Source organism: Opisthocomus hoazin, chromosome 12, assembly GCF_030867145.1.
Source record: "Opisthocomus hoazin isolate bOpiHoa1 chromosome 12, bOpiHoa1.hap1, whole genome shotgun sequence".
In the NCBI taxonomy this organism is placed as follows: Eukaryota; Metazoa; Chordata; class Aves; order Opisthocomiformes; family Opisthocomidae; genus Opisthocomus; species Opisthocomus hoazin.
This window is the reverse complement of record NC_134425.1, coordinates 2211565-2225618: the sequence shown is the minus strand read 5'-3', so window position 1 is coordinate 2225618 and position 14054 is coordinate 2211565. Positions and strand designations below refer to the sequence as shown.

At 68.5% G+C, this 14054-nt stretch overlaps 2 protein-coding genes across 2 annotated transcripts in view; one reads left to right on the top strand and one right to left on the bottom strand.

The window, feature by feature from the left end:
- PIEZO1 (piezo type mechanosensitive ion channel component 1 (Er blood group)) overlaps positions 1 to 9254 on the top strand; it is a 31341-nt gene extending 22087 nt beyond the window's left edge. Inside the window, exons 26-51 of the mRNA XM_075433531.1 lie at positions 39 to 135; positions 253 to 421; positions 499 to 588; positions 749 to 837; positions 1056 to 1127; positions 2193 to 2302; positions 2380 to 2467; positions 2781 to 2861; positions 2948 to 3120; positions 3208 to 3320; positions 3405 to 3569; positions 3643 to 3901; positions 3980 to 4168; positions 4418 to 4709; positions 4814 to 4928; positions 5015 to 5162; positions 5253 to 5467; positions 5602 to 5760; positions 5838 to 5985; positions 6087 to 6275; positions 6363 to 6455; positions 6576 to 6748; positions 7790 to 7912; positions 8000 to 8079; positions 8180 to 8378; positions 8492 to 9254. Coding sequence (XP_075289646.1) covers positions 39 to 135; positions 253 to 421; positions 499 to 588; positions 749 to 837; positions 1056 to 1127; positions 2193 to 2302; positions 2380 to 2467; positions 2781 to 2861; positions 2948 to 3120; positions 3208 to 3320; positions 3405 to 3569; positions 3643 to 3901; positions 3980 to 4168; positions 4418 to 4709; positions 4814 to 4928; positions 5015 to 5162; positions 5253 to 5467; positions 5602 to 5760; positions 5838 to 5985; positions 6087 to 6275; positions 6363 to 6455; positions 6576 to 6748; positions 7790 to 7912; positions 8000 to 8079; positions 8180 to 8378; positions 8492 to 8741 — 3879 coding nt within the window. The 3' untranslated portion in view covers positions 8742 to 9254. The remainder of the gene's footprint in view (positions 1 to 38; positions 136 to 252; positions 422 to 498; positions 589 to 748; positions 838 to 1055; positions 1128 to 2192; positions 2303 to 2379; positions 2468 to 2780; positions 2862 to 2947; positions 3121 to 3207; positions 3321 to 3404; positions 3570 to 3642; positions 3902 to 3979; positions 4169 to 4417; positions 4710 to 4813; positions 4929 to 5014; positions 5163 to 5252; positions 5468 to 5601; positions 5761 to 5837; positions 5986 to 6086; positions 6276 to 6362; positions 6456 to 6575; positions 6749 to 7789; positions 7913 to 7999; positions 8080 to 8179; positions 8379 to 8491) is intronic.
- Positions 9255 to 9429: 175 nt separating this feature from the next.
- CTU2 (cytosolic thiouridylase subunit 2) lies at positions 9430 to 14005 on the bottom strand. Its single transcript, XM_075433530.1, has 15 exons — positions 13902 to 14005; positions 12828 to 12902; positions 11874 to 11952; positions 11734 to 11793; positions 11597 to 11657; positions 11394 to 11503; positions 11059 to 11303; positions 10842 to 10977; positions 10597 to 10728; positions 10402 to 10493; positions 10231 to 10322; positions 10058 to 10148; positions 9904 to 9970; positions 9714 to 9772; positions 9430 to 9622 (listed from the first exon to the last, which is right to left on the bottom strand). Exons 1-15 carry the CDS (start codon positions 13979 to 13981, stop codon positions 9559 to 9561), a joined length of 1443 nt encoding a protein of 480 aa, XP_075289645.1. The 5' UTR covers positions 13982 to 14005; the 3' UTR covers positions 9430 to 9558.
- Positions 14006 to 14054: the final 49 nt, after the last annotated feature.

The window sequence follows — 14054 nt, the reverse complement described above, 5'->3', positions numbered from 1 at the left end:
CCCGAGCAAACCCCGCGCTCTGCCCGCTCTCCCCGCAGCTCCTCTCCTGCGTCTTCGTGCAGCAGATGCAGAGCAACTTCTGCTGGGTGATCCAGCTCTTCAGCCTGGTCTGCACCGTCAAGGGCTACTACGACCGTGAGTGTCCCTGGGGTGGGGGGGTCTGGGGGCTGTCCCCTGAGCTGGGGTGGGCTTGGCGGGGGGGGGGCGCAGGTTTGGGCTGCTGCCTGACCTGCCTGCATCTCTGCCTGCCAGCCAAGGAGATGGGCAAGGACCACGACTGCTCGCTGCCCGTGGAGGAGGCGGGCATCATCTGGGACAGCATCTGCTTCTTCTTCCTCCTCCTCCAGCGCCGCGTCTTCCTCAGCTATTACTTCTTGCACGTCATGCTGGACCTCCAGGCCTCTGCCCTGCAGGCCTCCAGGTGGGGCTGGGGTCTCGGGGGGGGGTTCCCCAGGCCGGTGTCCCCCCGTCACCCTCCCGCTGTCCCTGTCCTCGCAGGGGCGTCGCGCTGTTCCAGGCCAGCATCCTGAAGAGCATGCGCTCCCACCGGCGAGCCGAGAAGAAGTCGCTGGCCCAGCTGAAGCGGCAGTGAGTGGGTTTGGGGGGGCAACTGGGACCCCTTCCTCATCCCCCCCCCCAGCCCCTGCAGCCGCCAGCGCCTTGGGACACCCCTGGGGGGGTAGGGCGGAGGGGGGTGCCCCCGGGGGGGTTTTGGGGAGTGGGCTCCGCAGCAGCCTCTGCCTGGCAGGATGGAGCGGATCCGAGCCAAGCAGGAGAAGTACCACCAGGAGCGGCTGCCCGGCGGCCCCGGCGAGGGGCAGGATGAGGCCAGGCCAGGTGAGAGCCACGGGGGTCCCTCGGGGTCCCTCCCATCCCCCCCAAACCCTCTCCAGCCACAGTGGGGTGACCGAGACCCATCGCCGATGCCCGTCCCGGCGGAGCCCCCGCGTAGCGTTGCGGTGACCCCCACTCCGTGCCCCCTGCCCTCTCCGCTGTGCCGGGAGCGGGTGCACCGAGCGTGGCCGTTCTCAGCCGCGCCGTCTGCCGTCCCACAGCGCCCGGTGGCCCAGCGGACCCTTCCCGGCAGAGGGAGCGGTGGTGGCGGCCATGGTTAGACCACGCCGCAGGTACTGCCCCGGCACGGGGGTCCGTAACGGGGCGCAGCCCCTCGGCGAGGTCCCTCCGCCCGGGGACCGCTAACACCCGCGGGGAGCGGTGGGGACGGTGCTTTCGGCCAGGTGACGCCCTGCATGTCCCCTGTCCCCGTGCTCGGCCGCTAACCGGGGCTGCTCCGCTTCCCAGCACTAACGGGGTGCCGGGCTGGGTTTGGGGGTACCGGCGTTGGTCGCCTCCGAACACTGACGCTGGTGGGACCCCACTTTGGGGACTTAAGAGTTGAGTCTTTGTCCCCAACGGGGATCGCTATGGGTGTCCTCGGCGCAGCACCGTGCCGGGCAGAGAGCCCTGGGGAGACAGCGGCGGAGCCAGGCGGGGCACCGGCCGTGCCGTGACACCCCATGCCATGGCCATGACACCCCGTGCCATGGCACCAGCCATGCCGTGACACCCTGTGCCATGGCACCAGCCATGCTGTGACACCCCATGCCACAGCACCGGCCATACCATGACGCCTTGTGTGGCACCAGCCATGCCCTGATGCCCCGTGCCACGGCACCAGCCATGCCGTGACACCCTGTGCCATGGCACCGGCCATGCCATGACGCCCTGTGCCATGGCACCAGCTGTGCCGTGATGTCCCATGCCATGACGCCCTGTGCCATGGCACCAGCCATGCCATGACGCCCCGTGCCAGGGCACCGGCCATACCATGACGCCTTGTGCCACGGCACCAGCCATGCCGTTGCACCCCGTGCCATGGCACCAGCCATGCCATGACACCCCGTGCCACGGCACCAGCCGTGCCGTGATGCCCCATGCCATGGCCGTGACGCCCCGTGCCACGGCACCAGCCATGCCATGACACCCCGTGCCATGGCACCGGCCATACCATAATGCCCCATGCCATGGCACGAGCCGTGCCAATGATGCCCCATGCCACGGCACCGGCCACACCATGACACCCCGTGCCATGGCACCGGCCATGCCGTGACGCCCCGTGTGGCAGCAGCCACGCCGTGACACCCCGTGCCATGGCACCGGCCGTGCCGTGACACCCCGTGCCACCCTGGCAGTGCTGCATTCGGGGGAATACTTCCTCTTCGAGTCGGACAGCGAGGAGGAGGAGGAGACAGCGGCGGCGGTGCCGGAGGAGCCACGGCCGAGCAGGCAGAGCGCCTTCCAGGTGAGCACGGCTGGGGGGCTGCGGGGGGGTCTTATGGTGCCCGCGGGGTGCTGACAGCCCCTCTGCCCCCACCCCAGCTCGCCTACCAGGCCTGGGTGACCAACACCAGGACGGCGCTGCGGCAGCAGGAGCAGCCGGAGCCGCCCGGTGCCGAGGTGGCTGCAGGTGGGTCTGGTTCACCCCAAAATGGGGCTGGGGGGGGGGCCGGGAAAGGGGGCAGGGCCCTGTCCCGTGCCCACTGTTTGCATCCTGTAACGGGGCATCGCCTCAGCGTGGTTCCCAGCGTGTGTGTGGACTCTCTGATGGCTATGATGGGGTTGGGCACGAGCTGTGCGGCTCTCCCTTGGCGCCCACACGGGTTTTTAAGCAGGGTGGGGGTCGGGGCGATGAGCGGGAGACCCCCAACGGGGGCCAGAAGTGATGTCCATCCCCCGCTGAGCCGGTGCTACCCCTTCCCGGGGGGATCTGACCCTGGCAGGGGGCAGTGGAGGGAGGGAGGAAGAGTTGGAGGCGCCTGAAGAAGCTGAAGGCCAGGAGGAAGAGGAGGAAGAAGGCTCCGGTAGGCGTGCGGCAGGGCTGGGGGGCCTGAGGGGGGGGTTCCGAGCGGGCACGGAGTGACCCCCTGTCCCCTCCTCGCCCCAGCAGAGCGGGGCAACGTGGTGCAGCGGGCGCTGAGCACCCTGCGGTTCCTGTGGGTGCTGTGCCGGGCCATGGTGGACGGGCTGACGCAGTGGCTGGACGCCTGCACGCGGGAGCACGCCGACATGTCCGCCGTGCTGCGCCTCGAGAGACACGTCCTCACGCGCCGCCTGGCCGCCGTGAGCCCGGGGCTGGGGGGGGGGGAGCGTGGGGAGGGGGTGGCAGCTCGGCAGGGCGGGGGGCACTGACCCCCCTGCCCGCTGCAGGGAGAGGACGTGCGCCGCGGGGTCCTGGATGAGCTCTACCTGTCGCCGCCGGAGGAGCCCCCCGAGGAGCTGAGCCCGGGGGGTGCGGACCCCCAACACGGCGTCGCTTCCAGGCAGGTGCATAGATACCCCCCGAGGGGGCAACGGGCGGGGGTTGGCGGGCAGGGGGCTCAACCTTGTCCCCGTGCCGTCCCCAGCGGGCACCGAGAAGCCCCCCCGGCCGCGGCGGGATGCCCGCTGCCCACCGGCAGCCAGGAGCAGGTAGCGACCCGGGGGTCCCGGGAGGACGTGGCCGGGTCTCGGGAGCTCCTGGCGCTGCCCCAGAACCGGAGCCGGACGGCCAGCGAGCTCCTGCTGAGCAGGTAGGAGGTGGTGGGGGGCGGTGGGCTGGGGTGGGGGGCTGCGGGGCCGGCTGACCCCCCCTGCACCCCGCAGGCGGCTGTACTTCCCCGAGCTGGAAGAGTCGGAGCGGTTTTATCAGTCCCACAACCGGTTCCTGAAGCTGCTGCTGGCCGGGTACCGCTGCGTGGCCGCCCACTCCGAGCTGCTCTGCTACTTCATCATCATCCTCAACAACATGGTCACCGCCTCCGTCATCTCCCTCTTCCTCCCCATCCTCGTCTTCCTCTGGGCCATGCTCTCCATCCCCCGGCCCAGCAAGCGCTTCTGGATGACGGCCATCATCTTCACCGAGGTGGGCAGGGGGTAGCCGGGGAGGGGACGATGCCACCCGGCCCCTGGCTGCCACCCGCTCATCCCAGCGTCCCCGCAGGTGATGGTGGTGGTGAAATACCTCTTCCAGTTCGGGTTCTTCCCCTGGAACGGCTACGCCATGCTGGTGCGCAACGAGGGCAAGCCCTTCTTCCCACCTCGCATCCTGGGCTTGGAGAAGACCGACCGCTACATCAAGTACGACCTCGTCCAGCTCCTGGCTCTCTTCTTCCATCGCTCCCTGCTGCTGGTGAGCCCCGGGGCACGGGCATCGCCTGGGTGGCCGTTCCCGGGAGCTGGAGGTGCTCCTGGGGGTGGTAGTGGGGCTCTGGAGAGCACCCAGTGGGTGCTTGGTAGCTCTGCCGTGGTTTCCACCTGAGGCACCCATTGCTGGTTGGGTTCCTGGGGTGCCGGGAGCCGATGCTGCGGAGTGGGGGGTGAGGTGCGCGGGGCTGGGGGGCAGCAGGTACCCCATCCCCCTGACCACGGCCCTCCCCAGGCCTACGGGCTGTGGGACCATGAGGACCCCTTCCCCAAGAAGAAGGCAGAAGCGGAGCGGGTGGAGGATGAGGAGGAGGAGGAGAGGCGGGAGGAAGCAGCGTCCCCGCCGCTGGCGGTGGGTGAGGAGGGGACGGAGGCGTCGGCAGAGCCGGGAGGACCGGGCGCAGACGTGGGGCTGGAACCGGAGGGCGATGCCGTGGGGCAGGAAGAGGGGGCCGGGGCCACCCAGCTCCGCTTCAGGAGGAAGAGGCGGCGGGGGAGGAAGCAGCCGGAGGCGGCTCCGGAGGAAGGTGAGCACCAGTTCCTGGGGAGCAGGGGGCACGGCTGGCATCCCCTGGGCAGGATGAGACCCTGTGGGACCCCGGCCGTCACCCGTGCTGTGCCTGACTCACAGGGGATGGGGAGGAGGAGGAGGAGGAAGAGGAGGAGGAGGAGGAGGCAAAGCAGAGCCACGCTCAGAAGAAGCTGAAGGCGTTTGGGCTGCGGGTCAAGCTCTTCTTCCTCACCATGTGAGTGCCCAGCGGTGCTGGTGGGGTGGGGGATGCGGGGTGCAGCCCCGCAGCCACCCGTCCCCTCTGTCCCCTGTCCCCTCCAGGGCTCAGAACGTGTACCGGCCGGTGCGCGGGTTCTTCTGGGACATCCTGCACACCCAGCACCGGGCGGCCACCGACGTCTACGCCTTCATGTTCCTGGCCGATGTGATCGACTTCATCATCATCATCTTCGGCTTCTGGGCCTTCGGGGTGAGCAGGGAACCCTGCAGGGCAGCGACCGGCCGGCTCCCACCACGGGGTCGGGCCAGGCCGTATCCTGACCTCTCCTGCCGTCCCCAGAAACACTCGGCGGCCGCCGACATCACCTCCTCGCTGTCGGATGACCAAGTGCCGGAGGCCTTCCTGGTCATGCTGCTCATCCAGTTCACCACCATGGTCATCGACCGCGCGCTCTACCTCCGCAAGACCGTGCTGGGCAAGCTCATCTTCCAGGTCATCCTGGTCTTCAGCATCCACCTCTGGATGTTCTTCATCCTGCCGGCCGTCACCGAAAGGTACCGAGCGTGCCCCGAGGATGTCCCCAAGGGCACGGTGTGGTCCTAGGGTGGCACCTTGGCGTCCCCAAGCCCGTGTGGTGACCCAGCCTGGCCGAGGAGGTGGCTGGAGTGGTGACATCTCTCTCCCACAGGTTGTTCAGCCTCAACACAGTGGCCCAGCTGTGGTACTTCGTGAAGTGCATCTACTTCGCACTGTCAGCCTATCAGATCCGCTGCGGCTACCCCACCCGCATCCTGGGCAACTTCCTCACCAAGAAATACAACCACCTCAACCTCTTCCTCTTCCAGGGGTACGGCGCGGGGCTGCGCGGACCCCCGGGTGCCCGGAGGGTGCCGTACCAGCCCCCTCTCCCCATCTGCACCCCAGGTTTCGCCTCGTGCCCTTCCTGGTGGAGCTGCGGGCGGTCATGGACTGGGTCTGGACGGACACCACACTGTCCCTCTCGAACTGGATGTGCGTGGAGGACATCTACGCCAACATCTTCATCATCAAGTGCAGCCGCGAGACGGAGAAGGTACGGCCCCGCTGTGCTGGGAAGGGCCCCCCAGTACGACCCGTGTTGCTTGGGGTCCCCCCAAGCCCGCCTGGCACCGTGTGCTGTCTCCCCCCTCCCAGAAATACCCCCAGCCCAAGGGGCAGAAGAAGAAGAAGATAGTGAAGTACGGCATGGGGGGGCTCATCATCCTCTTCCTCGTGGCCATCATCTGGTTCCCGCTGCTCTTCATGTCGCTGGTGCGCTCCGTGGTGGGCGTTGTCAACCACCCCATTGACGTCACCGTCACCCTCAAGCTGGGGGGTTACGAGGTGAGGATGTCGGGGCGGGGTGCTGGGGTGCCCAGCCCGGACGCCGGGGTCCCCTGGCCCGGCTGACGGCGCCGCGTCGCCCTGCAGCCGCTCTTCACCATGAGCGCCCAGCAGCAATCCATCCAGCCCTTCACCCCCCAGGACTACGAAGCCCTCACCAACCAGTTCGAGAGGCAGCCGGTAAATCCCCCCCCCCCCCCCCAAACCCACCCTCTGCTCCATCCCACTGGCAGAGCCGGGGGTGCCCCGGGGCATCCTTGGGGTGCGGGGACTGATCCGTGTCCCCCGCCCCGGTGCCAGGTGGCCATGCAGTTCATCACGCTGTACGGCTACGAGGACATCGTGACGGCCCGCATCGAGGGCAGCTCCGGCTCGCTCTGGAGCATCAGCCCCCCGAGCCGGGAGCAGATGCGGCGGGAGCTGCAGAACGGCTCCTCCGACATCACCCTCCGCCTCACCTGGACCTTCCAGAGGTACCGCTGGCACGGGGAGTGGTGGCCCCCAGGGCGCAGTACTGGGCCCAGTCTTGTTTAACTTCTTCATCAACGACCTGGATGAAGAGTTAGAGTGCACCCTCAGCCAGTTTGCTGGTGACACCAAACTGGGAGGAGTGGTGGACACACCGGCAGGCTGTGCTGCCATCCAGCGAGACCTGGACAGGCTGGAGAGCTGGGCAGAGAGGAACCTGATGAGGTTCAACAAAGGCAAATACAGGGTCCTGCCCCTGGGGAGGAACAACCCCAGGCATCAGTACAGGCTGGGGTGGACCTGCTGGAGAGCAGCTCTGTGGAGAGGGACTGGGAGTGCTGGGGGACGACAGGGTGACCATGAGCCAGCAGCGTGCCCTGGGTGCCAAGAAGGCCAATGGGATCCTGGGGTGCACCAAGAGCAGTGTGGGCAGCAGGGCGAGGGAGGTTCTCCTTCCCCTCTGCTCTGCCCTGGGGAGGCCCCACCTGGAGTCCTGTGTCCAGTGCTGGGCTCCCCAGTTCAAGAAAGATGAGGAGCTACTGGAGAGAGTCCAGCGCAGGGCTGCGAGGATGAGGAGGGGACTGGAGCATCTCTCCTCCGAGGAGAGGCTGAGGGAGCTGGGCTTGTTCAGCCTGGAGAAGAGAAGGCTGAGAGGGGACCTTCGAAATGCCTCGAAATATCTGCAGGGTGGGGGTCAGGAGGACGGGGCCAGACTCTTTCCAGTGGTGCCCAGCGACAGGACAAAGGGCAACGGGCACAAACTGAAGCAGAGGAAGCTCCAGCTGAACCCGAGGAAGAACTTCTTCCCTCTGAGGGTGCCGGAGCCCTGGCCCAGGCTGCCCAGGGAGGCTGTGGAGTCTCCTTCTCTGGAGATATTCCAGCCCCGCCTGGCCGCGGTGCTGTGCAGCCTGCTCTGGGTGACCCTGCTTGGGCAGGGGGACCCACAGAGGTCCCTTCCCACCCCGACCATTCTGGGATCCTGTGAACCAGCCCTGCCTACCCCCCCCCCCCCCACGCTCATCCCCTGCCGCCCGCTCTGCCCGCAGGGACCTGGGCAAGGGGGGCACGGTGGAGCACACCTTCGACAAGCACACCACCGACCTGCAGCCCGGCGCGCCCCAACGCCTGGAGCTGGCCCAGCTGCTGCAGGGCACCCGCGACACCCCCGTGTGAGTGTCCCCGGGGAGGGGACCCCCCCCCCCACGCTCAGCGGGATGGTGCCCCCCCCACCCCCAGCTCACCCCGCTCTTTTGCAGGCAAGTGCCCAAACTCTTCCCCAAATACATCCGGGCGCCCAACGGCCCCGAAGCCAACCCCGTCAAGCAGCTCCTGCCAGGTGGGTTCCATCGTATCCCCCCTCCCCAAATAAAAAAATGGGTGCTGGGGGGGGCACACCGGCGGCCACGCCGTGCCCTGACGGTGCCGTCCCCCGGCAGACGGGGAGGACAGCTACCTGGACGTGGAGGTGCAGCTGAAACGGGAGCGCGCGGGCGCCGGCCGGGGGGCCGACAGCTTCGTGGAGTGGTGGGTGGTGCGGCTGAAGGAAGCCCCCCCCCACGATGGCAACATCCTCCCCATGGTCATCTTCAACGATAAAGTCAGCCCCCCCAGCCTGGGCTTCTTGGCTGGCTACGGGTACGTGGAGGGGATGCAGAGGAGGGTGGGGGGGGGGGGGACCACCTGGCTGCACCCCAAAAGGGGTGGGAAGCGGGCGGTGGGATACAGGAGGTGAATCCCCCCCCCTCCAGGATCATGGGGCTGTATGTCTCCATCGTGCTGGTGATCGGGAAGTTCGTGCGGGGTTTCTTCAGCGAGATCTCGCACTCCATCATGTTCGAGGAGCTGCCCTGCGTGGACCGCATCCTGAAGCTCTGCCAGGACATCTTCCTGGTGCGGGAGACGGGCGAGCTGGAGCTGGAGGAAGAGCTCTACGCCAAGCTCATCTTCCTCTACCGCTCCCCCGAGACCATGATCAAGTGGACGCGGGAGAAGGAGTAAGGGGAAGGGGCTCCGAGCCCACCCCCCTCCCCCATTCCTGGGGACATCACCGCCAATGCCTTAACCAGCCCCCCCCGAAGCTGGGGCCGCATCCTGCCGGGGGAAGGCGGCGGGACGCAGGGTGCTCAGCGCTCGCTGTTAGGATGTTGTTTTTCTTACGTTGCTTTGAAGCCGTCCGACCTGCGGAGACCACCTCATGCCTTCCCGGGGTGGGGGGGGGGGGGCAGGAGCCGGACCCCCCCCCTGCCCGCTGGGCACCCCTGGCTGCTGGGTAAGGGGGGTCAGGGGCTGGACCGTGCCCCCTCCTCGCTCTCCCCAGCCCAGCGTTGAACTCGTAAAGCAATAGCTCCCCAGGATGGGGGGCCCTGGGTCGTGGGCCCCCCCCCCAGCCGAGGAGGGGGGGCTGGCAGCCCCAGTCGGACTCTAGACACTTGTTGTGACTTTGGGTTTTTGTTTTTTTTATTAATTCAAATGGTTTATTTATACAGATATCTAATAAAATAAAGCTTAGGCCTCCCCGGCTGATGTGCGGCTGGGGGGGGGGGGGGAGAGGGGGGTGGAGGGTGGGCCCAGGGACCTGCAGCCCCCGGGGGGGTACCAGCACCCCTAGCCCCCCACCAAATGGGGGCTGGGGGCTCTCCGTGCCCCCTGGCTATAACCAAAATGGGGGGTAAGAGCAGCTGCCTGGGTGCCAGGAGTCCCCGGGGGCTCTGGTCCCCCCCCATCCCATGGGGCATCCTGGGGGTGGGGGTCTCCCCCGGCCCCCCCGGTGCCCCAGAGGGACGGGGTGCTGCACCCCCTGCTCTTCCCAGACCGTTCAGCTCTTGCCGGGCTCCTGGTCCTCCAGCGGAACCTCCCGGCTCTGCTCCTTCGGCTGCGCCCTGCGAGGGACGGACACGGCGTGGACAGACGGACACGGCATCGGGGGGCCGAGCCGGCGATGAAGGGGACCCCCATCCCCCCCCCCCTTACCCGCAGATCCTGCGTCGGGCCTCGGCGCGTATGTAGGGCGGCAGCGTGGCGAGGGGGCCCTGCAAGAGAGGCACCGTGGGGATGGGGACCCCCCTGTCCCTGGGGACCCCCCCCCCTGTCCCTGGGGACCCCCCCCCCTGTCCCTGGGGACCCCGCGGAGAGCCCCTGCGCTGCGCCCCGAAAGCCTCACCAGCTCCTTGAAGGTGAGGCGGCAGCCGTAGCACAGCAGCGGGATGAAGGCGGCTCTGCTCTCCGCCCTGCGGGGACAGGGACCCTCAGCGGGGTCGCTACGGTGGTCCCGCTGCCGGCACGGCATCACCCCCCCACCCCACCCATGTCCTCACCCCGCTGCCGCGGCGTCCTGGCAGCAGCACCCGTCCTCCACCATCTCCGGCTCATCCATGATCAGCGTGGGCTCCAGGGCCAGCTCCTCCTCTGGAAGAGCCGGAGGGAAGGGGTGCGAGTGGGGGTGGCCCCCTCCGTCCCCCCCGTGCCCCCCGCTGCCCACCCCACTCACCCCCGGCGATGTCCAGGGCGCAGAGGCAGAGCAGGCAGCGCTGCGACTCGCTGCTGGCCTTGGCCGGAGCCGGGCTCAGCTTCTCACCCGTCCTGCAGCCAACATGGGGGGGGTGGGGGGGAGCGGGTGCACCCCAAACCCCCCACCCCGCACCCCTGGGGGACGCCGTACCTGTAGACGGTGCTGATGGTGGAGGGGAAGTCCTCCTGCATCCCCAGGAGGAAGCGTTCCACCAAGCGATGGATGCTGGGCTTCTCCCGGCGCTGGGGGAGCAAGCGGAGAGGGTGGGGTGGAGGGGTCCCATCCTCACCGTGGGGACGCAGAATTGGGGATCCCCCCACCCCAGGGGACAGGGGACAGCCGTACCTTGGTGGGGAGGGGCGGCGCAACGACGGTGGGGACGTCGAAGAAGCGGTTGTAGAAGGCGATCTCCTTGGCCGTGTACTCCCGCATGGGCCGCACCACCATCACGTCGCCATGGCGGTCGTCCACGAAGCCCTGCGGGTGCCCGGCTGCCAAGGGACCGCCGAGCCGCAGGCACCCGGTCCCCGCGCCCGGCATCGCGTCACCCCTGCGGGTGACGACGGCCGTCCCCGGCGCGGGCCGCTCACCGCGTCGACGGCGAGGAAGGCGCCGCGTCCCAGCGCCAGGTTGGTGAGGAGCTTGATGGCCACGCGGGTGCAGCTCTCGCCCGTCATCACCTTGGTGTAGCCCCCGGTCCGGGCCGTCTGCAGGATGAGGTGGGTCCTAGGGGTTTGGGGACACACAAGGTGACGCCAGCTCCGAGCCACCGCGCCGTGTCCGGGTGGTGGGGAGCAGCCCCCTCACCGCAGCATCTGCAGCAGCTCCTCTCTCGCCGTCGCCGTCTCCACCGCCTCGAAGAGCCGCACCAGCTCCCGGGTGAGGGCGGCGGCGGGGGGTCCCGGGGGTGCGTCCCCGGGCGGCGAGGTGCCACCGTCCCCCTCCTGCCGCCGCTGCTGGATGAAGCCCCCCACGGCCTCCTTGTACGAGGGTCCGGGCTCGCTGGGCTCCCCGCGTCCTGGCCGCAGGATGGATGCCGGCAGCTCCAGCGCCTGCGGGGCAGAGAGGGGTACCGGGGGAGGCTGGGGGCAGCCAGGCGCGGCCCCCCCCGCCCCAGCGCGTCCCCCTCCTCGCCCCCGTACCTGCTCCAGGTGGGTTAGGTGGTAGGGGAAGCCGGTCGCCTGCAGCAGGGTCTCCATGCGGGTCAGGTTCTGCTGCCGCTGCGCCGGGCTCTGCCCGCGCACCGCTCCCTCTGCCAGGCAGCGCCGGGACCACCGCCGCGGTGAGGAGGGGGCAACCCCGGGGTGCAGCCCCCCAGCCCGGGCACGGCGGGCCCGATCCTTACCGTCAACGTAGACGAGGCCGGGGACGAAGCGGAGCCTCTTGGCCGTCTCCCGGCTGAGCCCCTGGCAGAGGCGCAGGGTGAGGGGGGTGGGCGCGCCGTGCCCCTCCCGACCCCCCCCCCATCACCCCCACTCTCACCTCCTGGACCTGGCGGAGCATGGCGCTGGAGGCCGGGCCCCCCGACAGCGCCAGCAGCACCTGCAGGGACGTGAGGGATGGTCACCAGCCCTGGTGCCACCACCCGGGTCCCCCCCCCCATGCCCCTGTGTCACCGGTACCTTCTCTCCCGGGAAGATGACGCGGTTCTTGCCCAGCATCGCGCGGAACTTGTGCACAAAGTACTCACGGAAGCAGCCGCTGTGGGGACACGGTGCTGAGCCACCACGCGGCCCATGGCCCCCAGGCCCCATGTCCCCAAGCCCTAAAGTCCTCGAGCCCCCTATCACCAAGCGTTGATGACCCTGAGACCCAATGTCCCCAAGCCTTGATGTCCTCAAGACTCAATGTCCCCAAGACCCAATCTCCCCAAGTCTTGATGTCCTTGAGACCTGATGTCCCCAAGACCCCTGTCCCCAAGCCTTGATATCCTTCAGACCCAATGTCCCCAAGCTCCGATGTCCCCAAGCCTTGATGTCCCTGAGACTCGATGACCCCAAGACCCAATCTCCCCAAGTCTTGATGGCCTCGAGACCCAATGTCCCCAAGCCCCCTGTCCCCAAGCCCCGATGTCCTTCAGACCCAATGTCCCCAAGACCCAATGTCCTCAAGCCTTGATGTCAACAAGACCCAATGTCCCTATGTCCTGATGTCCTCAGGACCCAATGCCCCCAAGCTCTGATGTCCACAAGTCTTAATGTCCCTGAGACCCAATGTCCCCAAGACCCAATATCCCCAAGTCTTGATGTCCTTGAGACCCGATGTCCCCAAGCCCTGATATCCCCAAGTCTTGATGGCCCCGAGACCCGATGTCCCCAAGTGTTGATGCCCTCAAGACCCAATGTCCCCAAGTCTTGATGTCCCCATGTCCTGATGTCCTCAAGACGCCATGTCCCCAAGCCTTGAAGTCCTTGAGACCCATGGTCCCCAAGCTCCGATGTCCCCAAGCCTTGATGTCCCCAAGCCTTGAAGTCCTTGAGACCCAATGTCCCCCAGCTCCGATGTCCCCAAGCCTTGATGTCCCCAAGCCCCGTGTCCCTGCACACTGCACCACCCGTCTCGTCCCGGTCCCTCACCGGCAGAAGGCGTCCCCGACGCGGATGACGAGGACGGCGCAGCTCTGCCCGCACTTCACGCAGGGCCGGGGGTGGCTGTGGGCGCACGGGCGGTCACCGGGCAGCACCGGGGACACTGCTCCCCGACCCACCCCGGGGGCAGTTCCGGGTGTGGGGGGGGGCGGCAATCCCAGTCCTTGGGGCAGCACTGGGGGGGGTACGGGGAACAGCACCGGGAGATACCGGGGGTAGCACCAGGGGGGTATCAGAGGGGGCAGTGGGGGCAGCACCGGGGGGTACTGGAGGGACACCGGGGGCAGCACCGGGGGCAGCTCCGGGGGATACCGGGGCAGCTATTGGGGATGGTACCGGGGGTTACGAGGTCAAGACCGGAGAGATACTGGGGTGTACTGGAGGGATACTGGGGGCAGCACCAGAGGATACCGGGGGGGTTACCGAGGGCAGCACTGGGACGGTGCTGGGGGCTACTGGGGGGATACCGGGGGCAGCACCAGAGGCAGCTTCGGGGATACCAGGGTGGCTATCGGGGACGGTACCGGGGGGGTTACCGAGGGCAGCACCGGGGCGGTACCGGGGGGTACCGGAAGGATATCGGGGGCAGCACCAGAAGCAGCTCCGGGGGATACCGGGGCGTCTATCGGGGACGGTACCGGGGGGGTTACCGAGGGCAACACTGGGGGGGTACCGGAACGATACCGAGGGCAGCACCAAAGGATACCGGGTGGGGGTTACCGAGGGCAGCACCGGGGGGTACCGGAGCGATACCGGGGGCAGCACCAAAGGATACCGGGTGGGGGTTACCGAGAGCAGCACCGGGGGGTACCGGAGCGATACCGGGGCAGCACCAAAGGATACCGGGTGGGGGTTACCGAGAGCAGCACCGGGGGGTACCGGAGCGATACCGGGGCAGCAGCAGAGGCAGCTCCGGGGGATCCCGGGGGGGTTACCGGTACCGGGGGCAGCACCGGGGAGGTCGCGGAGCTCGCACGGCGCGGGGGGGGGGGGGGATACCCAGCGGGTACCGGGGGCGGCACCGGCCCCCCGGGGGGGGGGGGGGCCCAGCCCGGCTCCCACCTGTGTCCCGGGACGCGGTGTCGCCGTGGGGGTCCCCCGCCGGCCCCGCACCCTCCATCGTCCCCCGCCGCCTCGCACATGGCTCCCGCTGTCCCCGGTGCCGCTCCCCGCGCGCGGCGGTGACGCGGCGGCGCGCGGTGACGTCACGCCCCG